The sequence below is a fragment of the Chiloscyllium punctatum genome, chromosome 7, assembly GCF_047496795.1.
Source record: "Chiloscyllium punctatum isolate Juve2018m chromosome 7, sChiPun1.3, whole genome shotgun sequence".
In the NCBI taxonomy this organism is placed as follows: Eukaryota; Metazoa; Chordata; class Chondrichthyes; order Orectolobiformes; family Hemiscylliidae; genus Chiloscyllium; species Chiloscyllium punctatum.
In genome coordinates, this window is record NC_092745.1 from 56,494,056 (window position 1) to 56,518,490 (window position 24,435).

Sequence of the window (24,435 nt, forward strand, 5' to 3'; positions counted from 1 at the left end):
GGATGCACCAAGATATCAAGATTCCTCGATCAGTGATACAGGTTTCCAAATCTGTATCTTCTTGAGGAGTTCTCTTAAAAGGTTTTGTGTTAGCTACCAATTGAGGGAAAAAATTCATGAACTACATTATCATTCTCAAGGATGCATGATCATCCTAGGTTGAGGTAAAATTGGGGAAAACCAGAATGGCTTGTGAGGATCAGCCACTATCATTTCCTGTTGACAATGTGTTTTAAGAATTCAAAAGATTTCTCGGAGAATTCATTCTTCTGGTGCTTGTAAGGGCTTTAAGATTGCATGCAATGTTTGATCATGCTCCTTGCCTGTGCATCAATAAATCAACCAGGTGACATATGATTCTGAGAAGAGTTGTAAAATATTGGGCATAGCCTGCTGAAAAGTCTCTGGGCAAAGATCATTCCAAATTGTAGCCCATTGAAACAAAATATCAAGTGGCGTTCTGAACATCGTAAACAATCTTGTTTGTCCAATGGCACGTGCCACTATGCACTATCTACATCTGAGTTTGTGAGAATTGTACTTTTAGACAGCTTAGCTAAACTTACGTCGTTGTGGTTCTGTTCGCCGAGCTGGGAATTTGTCTCGCAGACATTTCGTCCCCTGTCTAGATGACATCCTCAGTGCTTGGGAGCCTCCTGTGAAGCGCTTCTGTGCTGTTTTCTCCGGTATTTATAGTGGCCTGTCTCTGCCGCTTCCAGTTGTCAGTTCGAACTGACAACCGGAAGCGGCAGAGACAGGCCACTATAAATACCGGAGAAAACAGCACAGAAGCGCTTCACAGGAGGCTCCCAAGCACTGAGGATGTCACCTAGACAGGGGACGAAACGTCTGCAAGACAAATTCCCAGCTCGGCGAACAGAACCACAACAATGAGCACCCGAGCTACAAATCTTCTACCAAACTTTAAATTTACATTGACGACAGAAATAGGGTGAATTTCCCTTAGCAGCACTTTAGAACATAAGACATTACAGCACAGTACAGGCCCTATGAAACCAATCTAAAGCCCATCAAACCTACACTATTCCATTTTCATCCATTTGTTTATCCAATAACCATTTAAATGCTCTTAAAGTTGGCGAGTCTACTACTGTTGCAGGCAGGTCTGTTCCAGGACCCTACTACTGAGTAAAGAAACTACCTCTGACGTCTGTCCTGTATCTATCACCCCTCAATTTAAAGCTAATGTCCCCTCGTACTAGCCATCACCAGAGGAAAAAGGCTCTCACTGTCCACCCTATCTAACTCTCTGATTATCTTATGTCTCAATTAAGTCACCTCTCAACCTTCTTCCCTCCAACAAAAACAGCCTCAAATCACTCAGCCTTTCCTCATGAGACCTTCCCGCATACCAGACAACATCCTAGTAAATCTCCTCTGAATCCTTCCAAAGCTTCCACATCCTTCCTTTAATGAGGTGAACAGAACTGTACACAATACTCAAGTATGCACCAGAGTTTTGTACAGCTGCAGAATGACCTCAATCCCAAAACTCAATCCCGCTACTAATAAAAGCTAATATACTGTATGCCTTCTTAACAACCCTATCTACCAACTTTCAGGGATCTATGTACATGGACACCGGGATCTCTCTATTCATCTACACTATCAAGAATCCTACCATAAGCCCAGTACGCTGCATTCCTGCTGCTCCTCCCAAAGTGAATCACCTCACACTTTTCCACATTAAACTCCATTTGCCATCTCTCAGCCCAGCTCTGCAGCTGATCTATGTCGCTCTGTAACCTGCAACATCCTTTGTCACTATCCACAACTCCACCGATGTTAGTGTTATCCGTAAATTTACTAACCCATCCTTTTACGCCCTCATCTAGGTCATTTATAAAAATGACAAACAGCAGTGGACCCAAAACAGATCCTTGCAGTACCCCACAAGTAAGTGAACTCTAGGATGAACCTTTCCCATCAACCACCACCCTTTGTCTTCTTTCAGCTAGCCAATTTCTGATCCCAATCGCTAAATCATCCACAATCCCAAGCCTCTGTATTTTGTACAATAGCCTACTGTGGGGAACCTTATCAAATGCCTTACTGAAATCCATATACACCTGTTGGTCACCTTCTCAAAGAACTTAATAAGGCTCGTGAGGCATGACCTACCCTTTACAAAAGCATGTTCACTATCCCTAATCAACTTATTCCTTTCTAGATGATTATATATCCTCTCTCTTCTAACCTTTTCCAACATTTTACCCACAACCGAAGTAAGGCTCTCTGGTCTACAATTACCAGAGTTGTCTCTACTCCCCTTTTTGAACAAGGGAACAACATTTGCTATCCAGCAGTCTTCCCGTAGACAATGACAACAGAAAGATCAAAGCCAAAGGCTTGGCAATCGCCTCCCTGGCTTCCAGAGAATCAGAGGATAAATCCCATCCAGCCCAGTGGACTTATCTATCTCTACACTTTCCAGAATTGCTAACACTTCCTCCTTGTGAACCTCAATCCCATCTAGTCTAGTAGCCCGTATGTCAGCATGCGCCTCGACAACATTATTTTTAGTCCATATTCACACTGGAAAAAGACATTCATTTAGCGCTTCCCCTATCTCCTCTGATTCCACACACAATTTCCCACTACTGTCCTTGACTGGCACTAATCTTACTCTAGTCATTCTTTTATTTGTGATATACTTTGTAGTAAGCTTTGGGGTTTTCCTTGATCCTATCTGCCAACGATGTCTCATGACCCCTCCTGGTTCTTCTTAGCTCTCTCTTTAGGTCTATCCTGGCTAACTTGTAACTCTCAAACACCCTGAGTATTCACGTCTCATCCTAATAAGTCTTCTTCTTCCTTTCGACAAGTGCTTCAACTTCAGCTCTGTTGCTTGACCACTTCCTCCCTGCCTGACAGGTACATACTTATCAAGGACATACAGTAGCTATATCTTAAAGAAGCTCCACATTTCAATTGTGCTCATCCCCTGCAGTTTCCTTCTCCATCCTATGCACCCTAAATCTTGCCTAAATGCATCATAATTACTTTTCCCCCCAGCTACAAGTACTTGAATTATAGTATTCAGAGTCAATATTTGTAAAGTTAAATCCCCCCACAACAACTAACCTTCACTCTTACTCCTATTGAGGATTATCTTTGCTATCCTATTCTCTACATCTCTGGACTATTCTGAGGCCGATAGAAAACTCCCAACAGGGTGACCTCTCCTTTCCTATTTCTAACCTTAGCCCATATTACCTCAGTAGACAAGGCCTCAAAAGGTCCTTTCTGCACCATAATACTGTCCTTAACCAGCAATGCCACACCTCTCGCTCTTTTAACATCTTCTCTGTTCTTCCTGAAAGATCTAAATCCTGGAACTCGGAACAACCATTCCTGTGCATGCTCTACCCAAGTCTCCAAAATGGCCACAACATCGAAATCCCAGGTACCAACCCATACTGCAAGTTCACCCACCTTATTCCGAATGCTCCTGGCATTGAAATAGACAAACTTCAAACCAACTTCTTGCTTGCCGGTACCCTCTTGAGACCTTGAAACCTTACTACTGTCAACCTCCTGTATAATGGAACTACAATCAAGGTTCCCATCCCCCTAGTAAATTAGTTTAAGTCCTCCTGAAGACCATCCTGTTTGTAGAGGTTCCAGAAAGAGCCCCAATTATCCAGGAATCCAGAACCCTCCCTATCGCACCATCCCTATAGCCACATGCTCAACTCCTCTCTCTTCCTATGCCTTGCCTCACTAGCGTATGGCATGGGCAACAAACCAGAGATAACAACTCTGTTTGTTCTAACTCTGTGTTTCCACCCTAGCTCCCTGAATTTCTGTCTTAAATCCCCATCTCTCATCCGATCTATGTCGTTGCTGCCTATGTGAACCATGACTTGGGGCTGCTGCTGCTCCTCCTCAACGATCCCAAAAACAGAATCAGAGACATTAAACCCTGGCACTTTGGAGGCAACATACCAACTGTAAGTCTCTCACGTTCCCACAGAATCTCCTATCTGTCCCCCTAACTATGGAATCCCCAGTGACTAATACTCTGCTCCTCTTCCACCTTCCCTTCTAAGCAAGAGGGACAAACTCTACGCAAGAGATGTGCCCCACTGCAAACTCTTGGTAAGTTGTCGGTACAAGTTTGTATAGCACTGATAGACTTCAGTACAGTAAGCATGTCCAAGCACCACTCACATGGTTTCGCAGCAAGGGATCTGATGACTGACTATTCTTTTTGTTTCTACAAGTTCTTCCTCAACTTGCTTCATTAAAGAATGCAGAATTTTCCTACTCCTATGTATTTCTTCATCCAATGTATACAATGACTTAATACCTTTCTTCAATACAATATTGTTTCCAGCTTCCCCATCCCTTGAAACAATCAGTGATTATTCAGCATACCAAAATAGACCATGTTTGCATGTGCCTCAGGGCTGTATCAGCTAGCTGACTGTGACAGTCTTTAGCAAGCACCTGCCTGTGCAGTGACCTCAAGGCATTCCGTGCACAGGGACTTGATCACGTTTTTGCAGAGATCAGCACACATGTTTATGCACCAGTCCTTTTTCTACAGCTGAGAATGAAGGGGACGTTGAGGAAGAGGTGGAAGAGGCTGAGTGGCAAAGGGGAGGCGAATTCTCAGGCTGACAGTGCAGAGCTTCATGTCCTAATGGTCTAGGTCACCACTGCCCACGACCTTGATACCTGCCACAATTGTGCCTGGGGTACAGCTCTTTACGGAACCACTAGGCTGCTTGGTGGGGCCAGTGCTATTGGTCTGTGCTTGGATATTGGTCAAAGGGGTTGGCAGTGAAAGTAGCAGGTTGAAGGACCAAGTGTGGGAACCACCCTGATCTCTGGCTAACTGGTGCAAAGGGAAATCAACCTTATGTCTGTGGCTGATGAAAGTTTTACTGCTGTCTAAAAGTAGAATTCTTACAAAACTCAGATGTAGATAGTGCATAGTGGCACATGCCATTGGATAAGCAAGATTGCTTACTGTTTTCAGAACTCCACTTGAGAAGGGGCCATGTTTGGGCAGTGCAGCAGCTGGAGAGAGTAGGAAGATAAAGCAACACAGCAAAGGAACAGTACCCAAGGAGACCTACTCCTCAGCTTTGCCCAAGGAACATCCAATATCTATTCAATCACCACTGAAATGTGACTCAGGAGCACTCTCACATACAAGCTGCAACACAAGGCAGAGGTATCTCCTTTGGAGTTATCAATTCTCCTTCTCCAATAAGACCATTAGGAGGTACAGCTGCAGCAACAATGCTCTGCATCCAGTATTTCAGCAGACCACACTTCAGGTTTCAGCCTTGGCAATATAACAGGTTCATTTTGACAGCCAGGTCCCACTTCTAGCTCCTGTCCAAGAAGCTGTCTTGCCTGCAGCCAGCTGTTAAAGTAAGACATGCTGAAGTACTTTGCTTCTGAGCCTGAAGGCAGGCTGCTGTCATTTGTAAGTAATTCCTGACTCTTACTGTCAACCAAGCTTGGTTAAGTACTACAGCATGCTTAGGAACCAAAGTATACTTCAACAGGAAAGCTTAACCTTTGGCTCCCTTTGCAGACATCACTGCTAGGATGGGCTATGCATCGTCCAGAGTGTCAAGAGTCAGAAATCAGCTTGGTCAGGGGACACTTACTATTCTCACTGTATGTGCCTCGAATCTTGATAGCTGTCAAGTTGTGGAGAAGCTTCTGAAATTCAAAAGAAGAAAGCTGTGGCCTCCACGGATAACTTGATACTTCATGAAGTCTGTCAACAAAATAAAGTGATTATAAACATTTACATAAGTATTTGAGGCAGTATTTATTGCAGAGTTATCTCAAAAAGTAAGTATTTACACGTTTGTTTTTACCAGATCCTTGAACAACACTTGAATCAGAGAGCATAAAAGTAAAAACTCACAGGGAGTTGGCATAAAGTCTGTTCTTAATTAAATGGACAGTTTGAAAATAAGGAATCGGGTGATTTAGTGCACAACACTGATAAGTTTTTACCTCCGAGGCCTGGCAGTCAACTCAGCCGAAGCATGGGTTAAATTTAAGGGAAGAAAGAGACTTTGATTCTGCTATCAGCCATGGAGATACCAACTTATTGTTTCAGGGCAGCATAGGGTTTCACATTGCAGAATTTATGCATGACAAACTCTGCGATAGCATGTAACAACTAACTCCAGGTTGTCTTGGACACATCCAATCAACTGCTTGCTGCAGAAATAGTTAATGCAGCTACTATTTAAGTTCTGCCTTGATGCAACACAAAATTCTTGTACAGCTTTTCTTTTCTGAAATAAGCAAACAGCTACAATTGCAGATTTGGAACAGGCTAATGTGACTTGCAGCTCAAGGTGAATTGCCCTCTGACCTTCTTGTCTTGAGGACAATGTGGTGGGGGAAGAAAGCAAGAAAGGGAATAAGTGGTCTATATTAAGTATTCCCTGCTTCCTGTGCCTTTACAAAGTTTGTTGCTTCAGTTCATAATCTCCACAGAAGCAGAGATGCCCATCCTTTGTGACAAGCAGGTCAGGAGGGTCCAGGACACTGTCCTAAATTCTATTTACTACAAAGTTCACAGAATGCTGTGCATATATTTTGTACAGCTCAAAGTCTGGAGTCCAAAACAGAGTCTGTGTAATTCAACATGATTAAAAAAAAATTACTGGTTTTAACTTTAATGACTTGTGTTACAGACAATATGCATTATTTCACCTGAAGACATAGTTCTGTGGGCTCTCTGTGGGGTACTGATTTCCCTGAGCGATCAGTGGAACGGTTACTCTCAGGCCTGCTCCTTCCAGTACTAGATCCTCGGCTGATAAACGTGTGTCTCTCTTGTCCACATAGAAAGTGAAAGAGAAGTTTTGACCATAGCTCATCAGCTGATTCCCCAACATTTTTGCTAGAAAAAAAAACACAAGGAAAACCAGTGATTAGGTCTGCAGATCTCTAAGAAAGTGATACCCCTTTGAAGAGTAACTTATATAATTTCAGATGGTTAAAAGTTCTTCAACTTTAGCTATCAACTCCATAAATATTCTGTTTGCTGTGTTATACAGCAGTAACGTTCACATCAGTTGTACTAATTTATTTTTGAAAAAGATGACATATTGTACAATGACTGAATTTACATACCAGGAGCAATATAGTAAACTGGGAAATAATCGTTAGAGACCACAGAGGTGTCACGGCTCACTGGGGACCACTGAAGCAGGACCTCAGTACCGTCTCGCTGCTCAGCCTGCCATCCATCATTGCCTACACATCAAAAAAAAAGTAAACAGACGCTTCATGCTGTACTATAAGCATAACAATGCACTAGCTTCTGACCTGTTACCACAGTTTAATTCAACGCTGTTATGCGGAAACTATGTACATTCTACTGTGTGTTGACAGCTCAACAGCATCCGAGTGAAATACAGTAACTACTGCAGAGCATGATCATTTAGAATTGATTTGGTACGTACTTCATACAAGAAACTAACTTTCAACTCATGAAAGCAGGCCAGAAATCATATCCATTAAAGTTTCAGTACAGTTTTGTACAAGGTACTCTCTAACTGTAACAAACATAATTAAAGAAATTGGAAGGTACATCAGGGCAACAGACAATCCAAACAACAGCAGACATAAAAAGGTGTGTGTAAAGTGAATGATTACGGTGTAGGTTAATTCCTTTAACACAGAGCTACAAAAACATTATCCGAAGGGCTTAGTTACTGGGAGTAAGTCAAAATACAGACAAATACTTTATGGAACTCATTGTATAAAGTAGGCTTGGACCCCAGAGAGGGTAAATATTGGATTAAGATCTTTCAAAGATTTTTTTCATTACCTTTTGATATTAGAGATAATCTGTTAGACACTGGTTTTTATTACCTACCTCAGGAAATTAAGAAGAGATAGAGAACAAGATAAGAGTGATGTGCAAGTTGGACATGCTCCACTAGAAAAATAAAAATCAATGGACCAAAAATAACTTAACTTTTAGTTTAAATTGTAAATGTCACATACATAAAATACAGATTTTCAGATTGAGAATTGTTTAATGCAATTTAGTTTTTAACTGGAGGCTGAGCTGGATGTTACTATACTTGTCAAGTCTGCATTAAGCTTAGTGACAACAAATCAAATAAATCTATGGCCAAAGCGAGAAATATGGAGGTGTATACATTAGAAAATCTCAGCAACACCTGTATCAAAGCTTGATGTGATCTTCTCGACATTGTAGCCCTCAGCTTTGCTACAAACAGATGAATGACCATAGCAAAAGCAGGCTGTGCAGCCATGGGGGTTCTGGGGGTCCAAATTGAAAAATCCTGGCTTGCATCTACAGTAAAGAAAATATCTCATTAGGAATGCATCTGCTACCAGTTCAAACTAATTTGTTCATATTTAAGAACCTTGCTAAGTTATTGAATTCTTATCCATGCAACATAAAAACCAAATAATCTTGATTGCAAAACAACCAGGCTGTGATTTGGTCTTCATTTAATAAAATTCAATCAATGCGCTGAACCCAAGCAAAACCTGGTTTCCTCAGCTACAACTTAGCAACAACCAATTAAAATTTTCAATCTTTGTTATTATTGAATGAAGATAACAAGACAATAGCACACACTTCTGAAGTTACTTTTGCTTAAAAGTTAGCTGCTGAAAGGTTTCACATTCTAGGCCAGCTCACAGCATGTACAAGTATTGAAGATGAACCTTTCATTTGCACAGATTACAGACAGCAGAAGTACAAGGTGAACTTGTACCAAAGCAGCAGTGAAGTTGTGGGAGAGTTCGGTGAAGGAGGAGTCAATGACAAGAAGAAATATACAGAGCTGAACATGTTTTCAGTAGAGTGAAGATAACTGCGGTGAGACATGATCCGGATCTTTAAAAGTGCTGAGACACATAAATGTTGATATGTCTGAGAGTTATTTGAGTTGGATCATGGCCACAAAACTAGAGGAAACAGGTTTAAAATTCAACCTCCAGTAAGATGAGAGATTAAATGAATATTTTCCAGTGGTGGAATGCGAGATGTATAGAATAGACTCAGTTCCTATTAAACTAGATGATGCTGAAAAGAATAGGACCTGCATTTATATAACATCTTTAATACCTCAGCAAAGTGCTTTAAAGGCAAACTGGATATTTCTTGACATAAAATCAATGCAATAATGCACAAAATGTGACAGCCAATTTACCCATCACATGATCACATGAAAAGCAATAAAAGCGAATATAACTTTTTTTAAGGAAGTGATTTTGGTTGAGGGATAAACAGTGACTAACAAATATTATTGACACTGTACCAGAGGATCTTTTAATTTTATGTCAAAAGTCAACACTTTTCCACATTAATATTCTGAAAATACTTGGATTCAGTATAGCTTCCACATGACTTTCAAATCTGGAATCTGAATTCATTTTAAAATCTCCTTGTGCCAGCATCCTGACAAAACAACGAAACTATACAAAGGAGCTGCCTGTTCAGTGATTGAATGTAATAACTCCTCTGAACTAAACATGCCTTAAAATAGCTATTTTTAAAACACAATTTCTCAAACTGAAGCAAAAATCTGAGATATCTCTGTTGCATCCCAAGGTGTAATATTTTAGAATCCGGAGATTAACCTTCCCAAATTAGGTGACATTTACAACCCAAAAGGTCAGCAAAGAAACATTCTGTACTCTGAAGAATTTCAAGGTGGATGTTCAGGTAAAACTAGTAGTAGAACCCAAATTGCTTTGGATGACTAGTTTTTAAGGCACTAAGCTAAAGAAGCATTGCCCAGTTGTGGATAGACTCAACAGCTTTCTTTGATCAAGTATACAATACAGATAGTAGCCATTAGGCTAATTACATTAAGTATATCCATTTCACAGATGATCAAAACATCCTAAGTTGGGTTAATCGCTCATGTGAATAGAAACACATTCAAGAGACATTAGAGAAGTTCTAGAAAATAGTGCAGCATTCCATGGAATTTGGATGCTCAGAGTGACTATATAGATGAGAACTTAACCTTGAAAAGACTCCATACATAAGGATTTTGTTGATAAGTATTGCATGTGCACACAACTAGATGTCCCACCTTGTTTTTCGACCTGCCTGATCTTCCCCAAGAGCAGAGGACTGCGTGCGCCTCCAAACTTACCCACATCAAGTACCAAGCCAATTAATGCAACTATTGGCTTATTAACTGCCCTCCTCCCACAGTTTTACAAGCTTTCCTGAAAAGGTCCAAGGGAACTCGTCAATTGGATTCAAAATTGGCTCCAAGGTAGAAGAGGATAGTGGTGCTTTTTGGACTGGAGGCCTGTGACCAGCAGTGGGCCGCAAGGATTGGTGCTGGCGCCACTGCTTTTTGTCATTTATATAAATGCTTTGATGTAAATATAGAAAGCATGGTTAATAAGTTTGCAGATGACATCAGTGGACAGTGAATAAGATTATCTCAGAGTATAACAGTACCTTGATCAGCTGGGCCTATGGGCCGAGAAGTGGCAGATGGAGCTTAATTTAGATAAATGAGAGGTGTTGCATTTGGTAAGGCAAGCCAAGGCAGGACTTATATAGTGAATGGTAGGTGCACAGTCTCTTGAAAGTGCAGTTGCAGGTAGAGAGGGTGGTGAAGGCATTTGCCACATTTGCCTTCATTGGGCAGAATACAGTACAGGAGTTGGGAGGTCTTATTATGGCTGCACAGGGTACTGGTGAGGCCACTTTTAGAATACAGCATATGATTCTGTTTGCCCTTTTAATAGGAAGGATGTTGTTAAACTAACTTGAGAGGGTGCAGAAAAGATTTACAAGGATGTTGCCGGGATTGGAGGGAGAAGCTGAATACATTATGGCTTTTTTTCCCTCGGAGCATCAGTGGCAGTGGTGTGACCTGAGAGGTTTATAAAAGCACGAGGGGCATGGATAGAGTGGATAGCCAAGGTCTTTTCCCTAGTATAGGACAGTTCAAAACTAGAGAGCATGGTTTTAATGTGAGAGGGAAAGATTTAAAGGTGACCCAAGGGGCAAATTTTCATGCAGAAGGTGGTGCGTATATGGTACGAGCTGCCAGAGGAAGTGGTGGAGGCTGGTACAATTACAACAATTAAAAAGGCATCTGGTACGAATAGGAAGAGTTTAGAGGGATATGGGCCAGGTGCTGGCAAATGGGACCAGATTAGATTGGGATATCTGTTGGCACGGACAAGTTGGACCAAACGGTCTGTTTCTGTGCTGTAAAATTCTATGACTCAGCATTTAGAAGCAGAGGATGGGAAGCAAGGCTATGCCTTGGGCAAATCATGAAGTAGGCAGCATTTTAAAAACAAAGTAAAAATGTTTTTGAAAGCTGAAAGGTTTGAAATACAGTAGCACCTCGACATACGAATGACTCCGTTCACGAACAAATCGGTTTACGAACAGCATTGTACATAAAATTTTGCTTCAACATACGTACAAAATTCAAGGTACGATCAAAGGTATGAGCAGTTCGTCTTTGGCACGTGCACAGTGAACATGGGAAAAATTGATTAGGTTCGCGAACTTTTCGGTTCATGAACCAGGTCCCAGAGCGGATTAAGTTTGTAAGTCGAGGCGCAACTGTATTTGAAGTTACAGCATTACAATTGGGGTTCCGCTCTTGAACTAAGAACTAAAGAATTAAGAATAAAAGGGTCACTGTCATAGCATTGCAAGGCCATTGAGCTGTTTGGACTCTGAGCTCCATGAAAGATACAGCTGAAAACAGGGGTTGCAGCCGCAGAAATAAAAGCCACAGTACTGAATAGCAGAAGCTGGCAAAGAAAGGGCATAATGCCAGGCACCAGGCAGCCAGTTAGGATGATAAGGGGCATGGTAAGAGAAGGATACACTGCCTGAAACACAGGATCCACAGAGAGGTGAAGAGACACGGATATAAATACACACCAGTGCTGAAGGAGATTGTGATTTTCTAGGCATATGGTCAAAGACACTATGCTCTCACCAGTGCAAATCTCTGCAGCATCTCATCTGCTGCAGCGTCCAGACGTCACAGGTCCTCTTTATCATTGTAACGCAAGATATTGGGATCACCATTGTGCACAGAGCTTAGGGGGCACTGGGTCCACGTCTAGTGAGGTTAGCTTGTGACTTGCAATAACCTCCTGCAAGAGTCTCAGCCATTTTGGTGGTCTGTTACACAGTCCATAACAAAGGTCTCCAGAGAAAGGTGGACTAAGAGGAGAGTGAACCCTTGGAAGGATCAGGGAGGAGCCATAAGGGAAGAGGAGGAATTAGAAACAGAGAGAGATGGCACTGAACATAAAGATCACCCCTTGCCATCATCAAAGCAGGTGAGCAAGTGCACATGAGAGAAATGAACCAAAGGAAATGGTGGTAAGGTGAGGTGAAGTAGGGTAGGAGGCGGCTATGTGGAACATAAACACTGACATACGTAAATTGGTTTTGCTATTCCGTTAATGCTACGTAATCTAATGTAAAATAACAAATAAACGAAGACAGAATTTTTATTGAAATGTTAGAATCACATCTTCAACAAAAGATCCCATAAACCTACCTCTCACAGTTGAATCCCTCGACATTATTCTTACACATACAACGCCCTGTATCGACAATGCATTCTGCTGTGCTGCCAGCAGGGTTACAGGCACATGGTCTGGCAGGAGAGAAAGCACATAAGAAACATAGTGACACCTAAACCTGGGAAGTGCTTTTGCACTTAATCCAAAACTTCTAGAACAAATGGCAAGTGGAGCAACAGCAATTAATGCAAAAGTGAATGCTGGAAATACTCAGCAAGTCTAGCAGCATCTATGGAGAGAAAATTGGAATGAACATTTCCAGTCAGTGACACTCAGCGAAAAGAAAAACCGCACATACTGGAAAATATAAGTAAAAACAGAAATTGCTGGAAGAACTCTGCAGATAGAAAGGGAGAGTTAATGTTGAGGATCCAGTGACCTTTCTTCAGTTCTGGTTATCCACTTTGGTGGCAAGAACAGGAAGGCAGATTACTACCTCAATGGAGTAAAGTTAGATAAAGGGGCAGTACAAAGAGATCTGGGTGTTCTTGTACACCAGTCAATGAAGGCAAGCATGCAGGTACAGCAGGTAGTGAAGAAAGCTAATAGCATGCTGGCCTTCATAACAAGAGGGATTGAGTATAGATGCAAAGAAGTTCTTCTGCAGCTGTGCAGGGCCCTGGTGAGACCGCACCTGGAATACTGTGTGCAGTTCTGGTCTCCAAATTTGAGGAAAGACATTCTGGCTATTGAGGGAGTGCAGCGTAGGTTCATGAGGTCAATTCCTGGAATGGCTGGACTATGTTGAAAGATTGGAGCAACTGGGCTTATATACCCTTGAGTTTAGAAGACTATTAAGGGATTGGACACTCTGGAGGCAGGAAACATGTTTCCGCTGATGGGTGAGTCCCGAACCAGAGGGCATAGTTTAAAAATAAGGGGTAGGCCATTTAGGACAGAGATGAGGAGAAACTTAGTCACCCAGAGAGTGGTGGGTGTGTGGAATGCTCTGCCCCTGAAGGCAGTGGAGGCGTAGTCTCTGGATTCGTTTTAAAAAAAAGTTGGATAGAGCTCTCAAGGATAGTGGAATCAAGGGTTATGGAGATAAGACAGGAACAGGATACTGATTGAGGATGATCAGTCATGATCACAATGAATGGTGGTGCAGGCTCGAAGGGCAGAATGGCCTACTCCTGCACCTATTGTCTATTGTCTCTACTGAACCCAAAACGTTAACTCTGCTTTCTTTCCACAGTTGCTGCCAGACCTGCAGAGATTTTTCAGCAAATCCTGTTTTCATTTCTATCAAAAGGTCACTGATTTGAAAAGTATTATAGCTCACACAATGGTGAAAGGCACATCACAAACAATTCCCTTATTACTCCCCTCAGACACATCCAATATTGATCCTTTTATTACCATTTACAACCATAGTCCTTTTTTCTCTTGCTCCATTGCCTTGTATCATCAACTCATTATTTAACCAGTTCAGTTTTCATCCCACATAGACCTTCCCTTTTCTTCTTTCACTCCATGTTTCCATGTTTTAACAGGACATTTACCTGAAATACTGACTACTTCTCTCTCTGCAGAAGTTGCCTGACCTGAGTATTTTCAGCATTTTCTAATTACTTGACTAGCAGTTATTGAAGTTACTCTCATGCAGTCATGTGGTTATCTTAAAATGGAATGCCCCATATGGAAGTGCAGATATATTTTTGGTTTCATATTATATAAAATATGGTATCTCAATTATAATACAACAAAGCATTTGGTGATTTTAAGAGCATTTAGATTGGTCAGCAATTCTCCAAAATTTCAAAGCTAGCTCACTCTTGGAAGATTGAAATAGAGTATTTCTAGTTACCATAATGCCATATTGCATGTCAACCTTTGAAGCCTCCAAAAATAATTATGTTGTTATTCCAAGTTGCTCATGGAATAAAAAATATGAATTGTCAACAAGAATATCATTGCTGATACTTTGAGATGTGAAAAAGAAATACATAGATAATTCATATCAATGTGGCATGATAATTTGAATAAATTAATTGTATAATGATACATTTAAACACAACAAAAGCATTTCAAGACCACACAAAACAAAAAGCAGGATAGCGTGAATATTTGCACTCTTTGAAGATTGTTTTTCTCTATCAACCTATTCCATTGCACCTAATGTGATCTTTCAATTGCTTAAATGGGGGAAACATTTGAACATCGAACGGTCGATGTTAGCTCTCCTGATATAACCACAACGCCAGTGTTGTTACTTCAGAGGCATCTCTAGATCTGAACAAGTCTCTCAAGCCCTACTCTCTGTAGCCCAATAGCATGATGCCCATTATCAAAATGACCTAACCCTCATCCCTCTGATCATTGTTTGGCACATGCATTAAAAACACCTGTGGGGAGCTTATTTTTTTTATATAAAAGGTATTACATTTCAAAATGTCCATAATTCCATTCTGTCAGCTGTACAGGTTACTACCCAAAGTCTTATTTGCTCACATCCTGTGGTTTTCACTAAAACGGCTTTTGATCCATTCCATTGCAGTTTCACTGCTGGATAAGGAAAGTTCATGAATATTTCATCCATGTTGCCATAATGGGTACTTTTCCCTTTGCCACTGTAATGAAGAATTGCTAAAAACTGACAGCAGTGTGAGTAATCTGAATCTTCTGCTACAACACTAGACTCTCTTCCATAAAGGAATCAAACCAACTAGCTGTTTCTCTGAAATCTATGTTGGACTTGGGATATAGGTGTAAAAATCTGTTCACACCAAAGCTATTCTGACAATTTGAGGAACATGCTTCTAGATCAGGCCACTGGGTGGTCCCTCATGACAGATTTGGTCTTGTTTGCCTTCATGGCAGATTCCTTATTCCACACACTCAGACATTTTTCACCAACAGAATTTCCTTGCTATAGCAGAGTTATTTAAGAAGTTGGTATAGGTTATAACCTTTAAATTGAAACCAGTTTCACACTTCATTTATTTTGTTGTAAGACTTGTTTCTTTTTGCTGTTTGTCTCTGTCTCTCTTAAAATCTTATACATTTTCACTACACAAGCTGTATTGTCTGATTGATCCCTAATGCTTGGTTATAACGCAATAAAACATCTAGCTTGAGCATATAATGGAGGCTATTGTTATGAGCAGAATATGTCACGTGTAAAAAGGAGGTTCAACTTACAAGCAAAACATGATTGCAAGCGTTGGAAATATGGGGTCATCTTATGCACCAAGCAACTTATAAACTATTACTATTTCCTTTAGAACACAAAGAAGCCTTGAAGTGACAGTCTCACTTCAATTTAACATCAGCTCATTGAAAATATACAGAGTTCTTTTTGTCACAGTTTTTCCTCCTCTTTCTGCAGTTATTGACTCCTTGCGGCTACATGAATATTTTACTTCCTTACAAGACAGCAATTACTTTCACAAGGCTCAGGCTAGCCAACTAGATCTTCTCTGTATCTAACAGCAGAAACTTTTAGAATGAATCTACACGAGTGTTCAGCCAGAAATGCAGTGCTGTCTATGGAGTATCTCCTGCCGCTGTAATGGCACAAAGAGTTAGCAACACTGACATCAATGATGTGCAACCAGGAAGTCTTAAAAAAAAACTGGGAGAGATTGGAACTGAACGAGGAAATTGCACTGCTGCTTTTGGGAGAAAAAGTGGCAATCCTTTTCAATAACAATTTGTTTCCACTCCATCACCACCCTCTCAGGAAGCTGCTGTTTGATCTCTTGCTCCTGAACCAGGATCTTTCCATTGGTAGCTGTTGCATCTGCGCTGAGCTCGTTCTGTGTATCTCAGTTACCGTATTTCCTGAATTTTATAGTTCACTGCGACACTACCTGTGTGCAGATTGAAGGCCAGCCCAGCACTGCCTGAAAGTGGAAGCAGCTATTTATTTTCACACACAAGTTTAACGTATGGGAGCATCAATTCAAAATCCTTTTCTACTTATTCATTCAGAAATCTGAAATTCCCACTGTTCATCACTCTAAACCTGCATGCCTCTGCTGTTCTCATCCTGAGAGACACTGATCTTGAATGCATCCATCAACTGAAGTAAACATCAATTGCACCAGCAAACGCTAATATAAAATGAATGTTGGTTGAGATTTTACCATTTATAGAGGTGTTAATTACTTAAAAGAAACCAATTGATGCCAGCATGAAGTAGTGATCGGGGTCAGTTACATGTGCACATTAAATAATTTAACAGCAGTTTCCATGTAATGATCAAAACTTACAGAAAGCATTGCGTAAGGGGAAGGGTAATACATAAACACAGTAAATGCGTTAATATTACTAAGCAGTTAGATACTTATCATAAACAGCTGTCAAAAATAAGTTAATTAATTATGTTACCTTCATCACTGGAAATGCATAAAGGGCAAAGAAACTACAATACAGCATACTTCCAATTACCTGCATCCTGCTTCAGTTAGTGAGTGGTAGCCAGGTTGGCAATGGTCACATTTGTCTCCCATCACACCTGGCTTGCAGCTGCACCGGCCATAAATATCGCACTGTGTGCTGACCGAACCTTGAAAGTAAATGAAATCAATATAATTCATTAATATAAAGGATATAGCAAGTAAATAGGAAGGCAAATGGAATATGTTTATTTACAACAAGCAGAGTTGAATATAAAAGAACAGACCTGACTACAACACACAGCTTGTCTTATTTAAAGAATGATATCAATGTGTTAGAAGCAGTTCAAACAACTTTCACTTGCTTGATCCCAGGAGGAGGGGAGAGCTATTTTATGAGGAAAACTTGGACAGATTGGCCCTATATCATTACAATTTCTGTTTTCTAAAGCAGGCTCCCAAATAATTTAGATTTTTCAGTGACTGTTTGCCAAGTGCCCTGAAGCTCTTTAGCCTGGAAAGCCAGAGCGAAGTTTCAGGATAAGTGCCATGACTTTCTCAGAGAGGTAACCGATGTATACTTTGAAGAGTACTGGCAAGAGGATTGATCTCTAAGAAAAGTGCACTGCTGGCTGTGCGTCAGCAGCTAGATTGATCCCTGAACTTTACGTGGAAATGTCAGCTCCTGACCAGGGATTTTATTGTTTGGTTTCCACATAGATGATTTTGGTGAGTTTCAGCAGCATGCCTGTATTCCACACCAACTTTGGTACAAGATAAAAACAATTTCTGTTATAGCTCTTGGTGGAAACTGACCTCAGTGAGATCAGTGTCAGAAATTCCTTAGAGCAGATGAACACTGTCCAAAAACCTTCCTCTTTGTGACATTCTGAAGGAGAGCTAGTCTCCAAATGATTTGGATGTGAACGTTGGAGGTATATAGTTAGCAAGTTTGCAGATGACACCAAAATTGGAGGTGCATTGGACAGCAAAGTAGGTTACCTCAGAGTACAACGGGATCTGGATCTGATGGGCCAATGGGCCAAGGAGTGGCAGTTGGAGTTTAATTTAGGTAAATGCGAGGTGCTGCATTTGGAAAAGCAAATCAGAGCAGGACTTACACACTTAATGGTAAGGTCCTGAGGAGTGTTGCTGAACAAAGACTTTGGAGTGCAGATTCATAGTTCCTTGAAAGTAGAATCGCAGGTAGATAGGATAGAAAAGGCGGCGTTTGGTATACTTTCTTTTAATCGATCAAAGTATTGAGTATAGGAGTCAGGTCGTCATGTTGCAGCTGTACGAAACATTGGTTAGGCCACTGTTGGAACATTTTGGGCATTTTAGTCTCCTTCCTATCAAAAGGATGTTGTGAAACTTGAAAGGATTCAGAAAAGATTTACAAGAATGTTGCCAGGGTTGGCGGATTTGAGCTATAGGGAGAGGCTGAATAGGCTGGGGCTGTTTTCCCTGGAGCATTGGAGGCTGAGGGGTGACCTTATAGTGATTTATAAAATCATGAGGGGCATGGAGAAGATAAATAGAACAAGTTTATTTTCCCTGGGGGGAGTCCAGAACTAGTGGGCATAGGTTTAGGGTGAGAGGAGCACAATATAAAAGGGACCCAAGGGGCAACTTTTTCACACAGACGGTGGTGCATGTTTGCAATGAGCTGCCAGAGGAAGTGGTGAAGGCTGGTACAATTGCAATATTTAAAAGGCATATGAATAGGAAGGATTTGGAGGGATTCAGGCCAAATGCTGGCAAATGGGTCTAAATTAGGTTAGGGTATCTGGTTGGCATGGACAATTGGACCAAAGGGTCTGTTTCCGTGCTGTACATCTCGATGACTCTACGTAAAACATTTACTCCAATGGATGCTGTCAAACCTGCTGAGTTTCTCCAGCAATTTCAACTTTTTGTTGCAGATCTGCAGCATCCACAGTTCGTTCTTTCATTATTTGTAGGGCATTGGATCTTCCAGGGTGGGGTTGCATTGCTCTCCAACAGGAAAGTTTTCACTGGAATCAACTTTTAGTGCAGCGACAGACATAATTAGGAACAATAGACGCTATCAAGTGCTGGGCTCAGGTTAAAGTATTAACGTTAACGTGGTTGACTCTTAACTGCTCTCTGGTCAACTAGGGATGGGCAATAAATGCTGCCTAACTAGCAATGCCCTCATGCAGTGAATGGAATAAAAGGAAAAGAAAATGACCAGAATGGGACACTGATTTAAGGGATATTCAACAGCTGAGCTTTAGAACCTGTACTGGGTTGCAATTTAATAATATCTTGTAAAATAAATATATGAAAGTAGAAATAGAAACATTCATTAGATTGATTCATCTTTATAGTCTCAAAGGAATGAGATCATTTCCATTCTTTGGTCTCCATCACCTTGTCATTTTGTATTTCTAGTTCGATGAGATTCCAGATCGTCAGGGAAGTGAAGCTTGTAAATTAACCAAAGCTTCTACATAGCCGAAGCTTCTACACAACAAAAGCTGCACAAAGCATATCATTGAGGTTTCTTCCTAACATGTTATGGTACAAGATTAATTCCATTTTGAACAGCTCTGCACTCACCCACTGGGTTACAATTGCAGGGCAGACATTGGGCTTCTGGGCCCTGACGGTAGAAATCATCCCGACACCTCTCACAGTTGGGACCATCTGTATTCTCAATGCAGTTGCGGCAGTGCCCACCATGTCCAGTGGCTCGGTAGAGCTCAGAGTCGAAGTAACATTCTGCAGATTTGCCATGGCAATTGCAAGCTGAAGTAGAAATTGTAAAATAAATTGCTCAGATCATGTAAAGTACTATCTAGATCATCACTACCAGACAGTATCCTGGTCAACGTTTACCCCTAAATTAACGCGAGTAAATAATTGTCTACAGTCATTATTATACTACTGTTTGTGGGACCAAATTGTGTGCAAACTGACTGTTGTGATGACTACAATGGATCAACACCTACAACTTAAGTGCCTAGCTGTGAAAGAAACTATATACAGAGAAACCTCTATTATCTGAAGGACACGGGTGGGCAGTATTTCGTTCAGTAATCAAATTCTGGATAATTGAATGCTAGATAACAATTTAGCCAAGCATCAGGACCTTGCAATCTTGCAAGATAATCCAATATTCGGATAATCGAATGCCAAACAATAGAGGTTCCTCCAGGAACCACAATTATCCAAAGGACATGGACAGGGATTATTTCGTTCAGTTAAATGGAATTCCGGATAATCGAATGCCGAAAAACATGATTTAGCCGAACATCGGGACATTGCGATCTTGCTGGATATTCTGATATTCGAATAATCGGGGTTCCTCTGTATATCCGATACTTATGTTATAAAATAAAACACCCAAATAAAATGAGATATGATTTCATGGGACAAACAGCAAATAAGGAGTGCTCTTGTGGTGCAGTGTTTGTGTCTCTATATCTAAATCAGGAGGTTGGTGTTAAAGTCCTACCTGCTACAGACATGTGTCCTATCACGTCTGAACATGTTGATTAGAAAATATCTAAAAACACAGAGCTGAAGAAATGCAACAGGTTTATCAGCATCTGTGAAAAGAGGACAATGTTAATGCTTCGAGTTTATGTATTGCCTTTGGAATTCATTGCACTCAAAACATTAATTTTGTTTCTCTCTCCACAGATGATGTCAGAACTGTTGAGTTCTCCATCACTTTCAGTTTTTCTTTCACAGAAACACAGAAATGTTCAGCACAGGAGACCACCATTTGGCCCATAGTGTCTGTACCAGCTCCTTAAATTAGCATCATTTTCTAGTGTCAATCTCCTGTTTACCTTCCCATACCCTTGCACAGTATTTCTATTCAAATTATAATCCAACACACTCAAATTTCAGATATCTTATTTTGCTTTTGTAAGGTCTCATAAGGTTGGAGGAAAACTATTAACATGGATTGAGTATCAGTAAGCGATAAACAACAGAAATAAATGGAAAAGATCAGAGTTCACATTTGAAGTTTATGACCTTTCACTAGAGAAAACTTTAACTCTTTTGAAAGAGAATAAACACTCACTTTTGTCAAAAATTAATGGGACATTATCAGGTTCTATCACAATGGGTCCCACAAGGACTAGCATTGGGGCCTCAGTAATTCACAAACTACATAACGATTTAAACAAAGGGAGGAGTGTAACCTCTTCAGGTTTGCTGATGATAAAAATCTATGTGGGAGTATCAACAATGAGAAAGATGCAAAGGCCATAATGGAATACAAATCCATGCAAGATGGCGGCAATGGAGTACAATGGGACTCAGGGAACATATGGTCCAACCCTGCTATTTCTTACATTCTTATTTAAGTCCTTAAATCATTTCTGACTCATTAAAAACAACAATATATTACTGTAGTTTATGCTATCTTTGAGCCTTGATATTGAAGAGATAATAAACATTAATCAAACATCCTTCATGACCACAGGAGCTTCTGAAGTACTTTGCAGGCTACTAGGTATAGCTGCTGTTCAAATGCAGAAAGCATCCCAGCAAATCTCTTACGTGATTAAAAAAAGACAATTTTTATCTTAAAGTGACGGGTGACGGTGAATAAATATTGAACCCAGGATATCTGGAGAAATTCCTCTGCTATTCTTCAAAATACATGAGATCTTCTAGATGCACCTAAGAGAAGGGTTTGTTCTTTAATGCCTCCACTGAAGGACATAACTCCGACAGTGCAACACTTGCTCGGTGTGGGCACCAGCAAGAATCAGTAGTTTTTATGGCACAAGGTCTTTGGAATGGGAGCTTGAGTGAGCCCACGACTGTCCAACTCAGAGTTAGTAGGAGAGGGACGGCATATTTTGGGAGAGGTGTGGGGTTGAGGTTTGCAAGAGCGAGACAGAGGCAGAGCGCGCAAGTGAGTGAAAGACAGCTTAAATGGTAATAATATTACTGGACTTGTAATCCAGAGCACCGGATTAATGCTCTGGTGAGACAGACTCAAATCCAACCATGGCAGATAACGAAATTTCAATGTAATAAAAATCTGGAATTAGCATATAGATGACTACATAAGAGAGCCAGAGTACAGTGGCTAACATGCTCTGCTACTTTTCTTATTTTCTTTGCTTCCCATGTTAAACAAAACTTCAGATTGTCTCCCACAAGGAATATCAAAAATTCTCCTGCTCGGAGAAATCAATTGCCAGGATTTGCACTAGGTACCACTATTAGCGATTAATGTCTTGTCATTGGGATTCATACTAAACCAAGAACTTCTACATTCAATTTTCTATTTATAAGCCTAAAAAAGAAAATTGATTAAGAAGTGCTTCACCTATGGATTTTTGGTTACCTTTGGTGAATTACCTCCTGTCTTCGCAATGCTTTCAGGAGTGTTATGAATATTCTGGACTTACTTGGATGGATAGAACTCCAACTACAATGCAGGACAGACTGTCCATTTCATTGGAAAACCAACTGCAACCTTCAAGATTCAATTCCTTCATCACCAATATACAGTGGCAGCAGTGTGTACCATTTAAAAATGCACTGCAAGAACTATACAATGCTTACAGAACCTATCACACAGAGGACTTCCACCACCAGGGCAAGAATAGCAGATTCCTGTGAATACCACCACTTGCAAACTTCCTTCCAAACCACACACATCTAAGACTTGGAAATACATCACCATTCCTTCAGTGTTGCTGGGTCAAAATCCTGGAGCTTCCTTCCTAATAGCACTATGGTGCCTTTATACCTTACTTAGTACAGCTATCCAAGGCAGCTGCTCATCACGATCTTCGCGAGGGCAATTAATAACACATTATGGTAACTTGTTCCTAGTTGTGGCCACACACGTTAGTGGGAGGTAAGTAGGGTTTTGCAACTGAGATGAGTATCTTCAGAGGATCAATTCTTTAAAAAGACTGCGCCTATTAACACCAGGTCTGGGATTTTATTCCCACTGAATTCTAATCATTCATCTATTAGTGTTAAAAATACAAAACAGCAAAGAAGTGAAACGACACTCCACCCACAAGCTTTCCTAATATACCCATTAAATAGTTTTCTCAGGGACATGTTTTGAGCAGGATGGGATGGGAAGGGGAGTAGAATTAGTGAAAATGCAACTTTAGCATCTTAGTTTGAAACTTTCATCCACAAGACTTCCCATTACTCCCCAAAATTAGATCACTAAAATGCTGCAAATACCACATTTCTTGCCAACATTACACAAACCAGTCCTGAACCTACAAAGATTTACAGCTATGGGGACATGTTTTTAATCTTATGAACTATTAAAGGCTATATTTTCAAGTTGCAGGTGGTGGAAAAACCTTCACTTCTAGGAAGCAATGTTTCCTGTGGAGATCCTATAGATTAGCACTCCCAAGAAAAAGCCAATGCCTTCAACTTACACAATGAGACACCATCTTAATAGATTGGGTTATGGATTGTGGAAATTTCTGCACAAGTGTGATTGCAGAGTCCACAGATTTTTTCGAAAAGCAAATTATATAGTTGCCTGAAGAACAATAATGCAGAATGTGGGGTGTGAACAAGAATGTAGAATTAGACCAGGAAGCTCAAAGCAAATACCAATCTGAGATTAAATGTGTATTTTACCTATGTTAATATTCTCTGGGGATAATTTGACTTTTGGCTGTATTACCTGCATGATGGATCTGTCTTTGCAAATCACTTTTCATTTTCAGTCTGATTTAATATAAACTCAGAAATCCTCCAGTGATACACGCAACTAGACACTAACAGCCTGAACGGAACTTTCAGCCACAACTATTACTGAATGACAGAGCAAGGAAATATCAGGGAAATTGAACAGAAAAATAAATCCCAGGTTTCAACAAAGAAGGATTTAAGAAACAAATCCTAAGAAAGGTTTCACAATTCAAAGTTGGATGCTGCATATTTCTACCCACATTCTTTTTGTGGAAACCCCAATTGTTCTTTATAGTGCTTCTTTAGTTTTATACACAGCTCATTAACAATTTATATAAAACTCATATGAAAATAAATTTGATTACTAATCATCTGGACTAAGTTAATTTTCTTTCAAGTACCTATAAATGGAGAGAATATTTTGCTGAATATTCATACTGAAAAAAATGCTGAAATTTCTATAAGCTATGCACAATCCAATACTTACGCAAACACTCATTTGGGTTTTCTGCTGTAGCTCTGCGCCAAGGTCGGTCATTGTAGAATGGCTGGCAATGCTCACAATCCACTCCCATTGTGTTGTGCTTGCAATTGCAGATCAGCTTATTGAATTCATTCTTTATACATTCACTGGCATGGCCATGACACTTACACCTGCGGTGGATCGGAGAAGAGAGAGGAGGGAAAAGATGGTCAATAATCAAACAAATCAAGTACCATCACAGATTTTGTCTTGAAGAGCAATGGTTTGGAAGCACACTCCCAAAAGGTGGCAGAAAAAGCATATATAAAATTGAAAGTTGATATGCAGATATCAAGATTTAAGTATAGA

The 24,435-nt window shown here is 40.4% G+C and overlaps 1 protein-coding gene across 1 annotated transcript in view; it reads right to left on the bottom strand.

Annotated features, from left to right (window-relative positions):
* The window catches only part of lamc1 (laminin, gamma 1), a 481,608-nt gene that overhangs the window by 215,693 nt on the left and 241,480 nt on the right, over positions 1 to 24,435 (bottom strand). Inside the window, exons 4-11 of the mRNA XM_072573611.1 lie at positions 24,091 to 24,257; positions 19,515 to 19,703; positions 16,981 to 17,098; positions 12,564 to 12,662; positions 8,202 to 8,338; positions 7,144 to 7,266; positions 6,721 to 6,910; positions 5,652 to 5,764 (exon numbers count right to left, since the gene is read on the bottom strand). Coding sequence (XP_072429712.1) covers positions 5,652 to 5,764; positions 6,721 to 6,910; positions 7,144 to 7,266; positions 8,202 to 8,338; positions 12,564 to 12,662; positions 16,981 to 17,098; positions 19,515 to 19,703; positions 24,091 to 24,257 — 1,136 coding nt within the window. The remainder of the gene's footprint in view (positions 1 to 5,651; positions 5,765 to 6,720; positions 6,911 to 7,143; positions 7,267 to 8,201; positions 8,339 to 12,563; positions 12,663 to 16,980; positions 17,099 to 19,514; positions 19,704 to 24,090; positions 24,258 to 24,435) is intronic.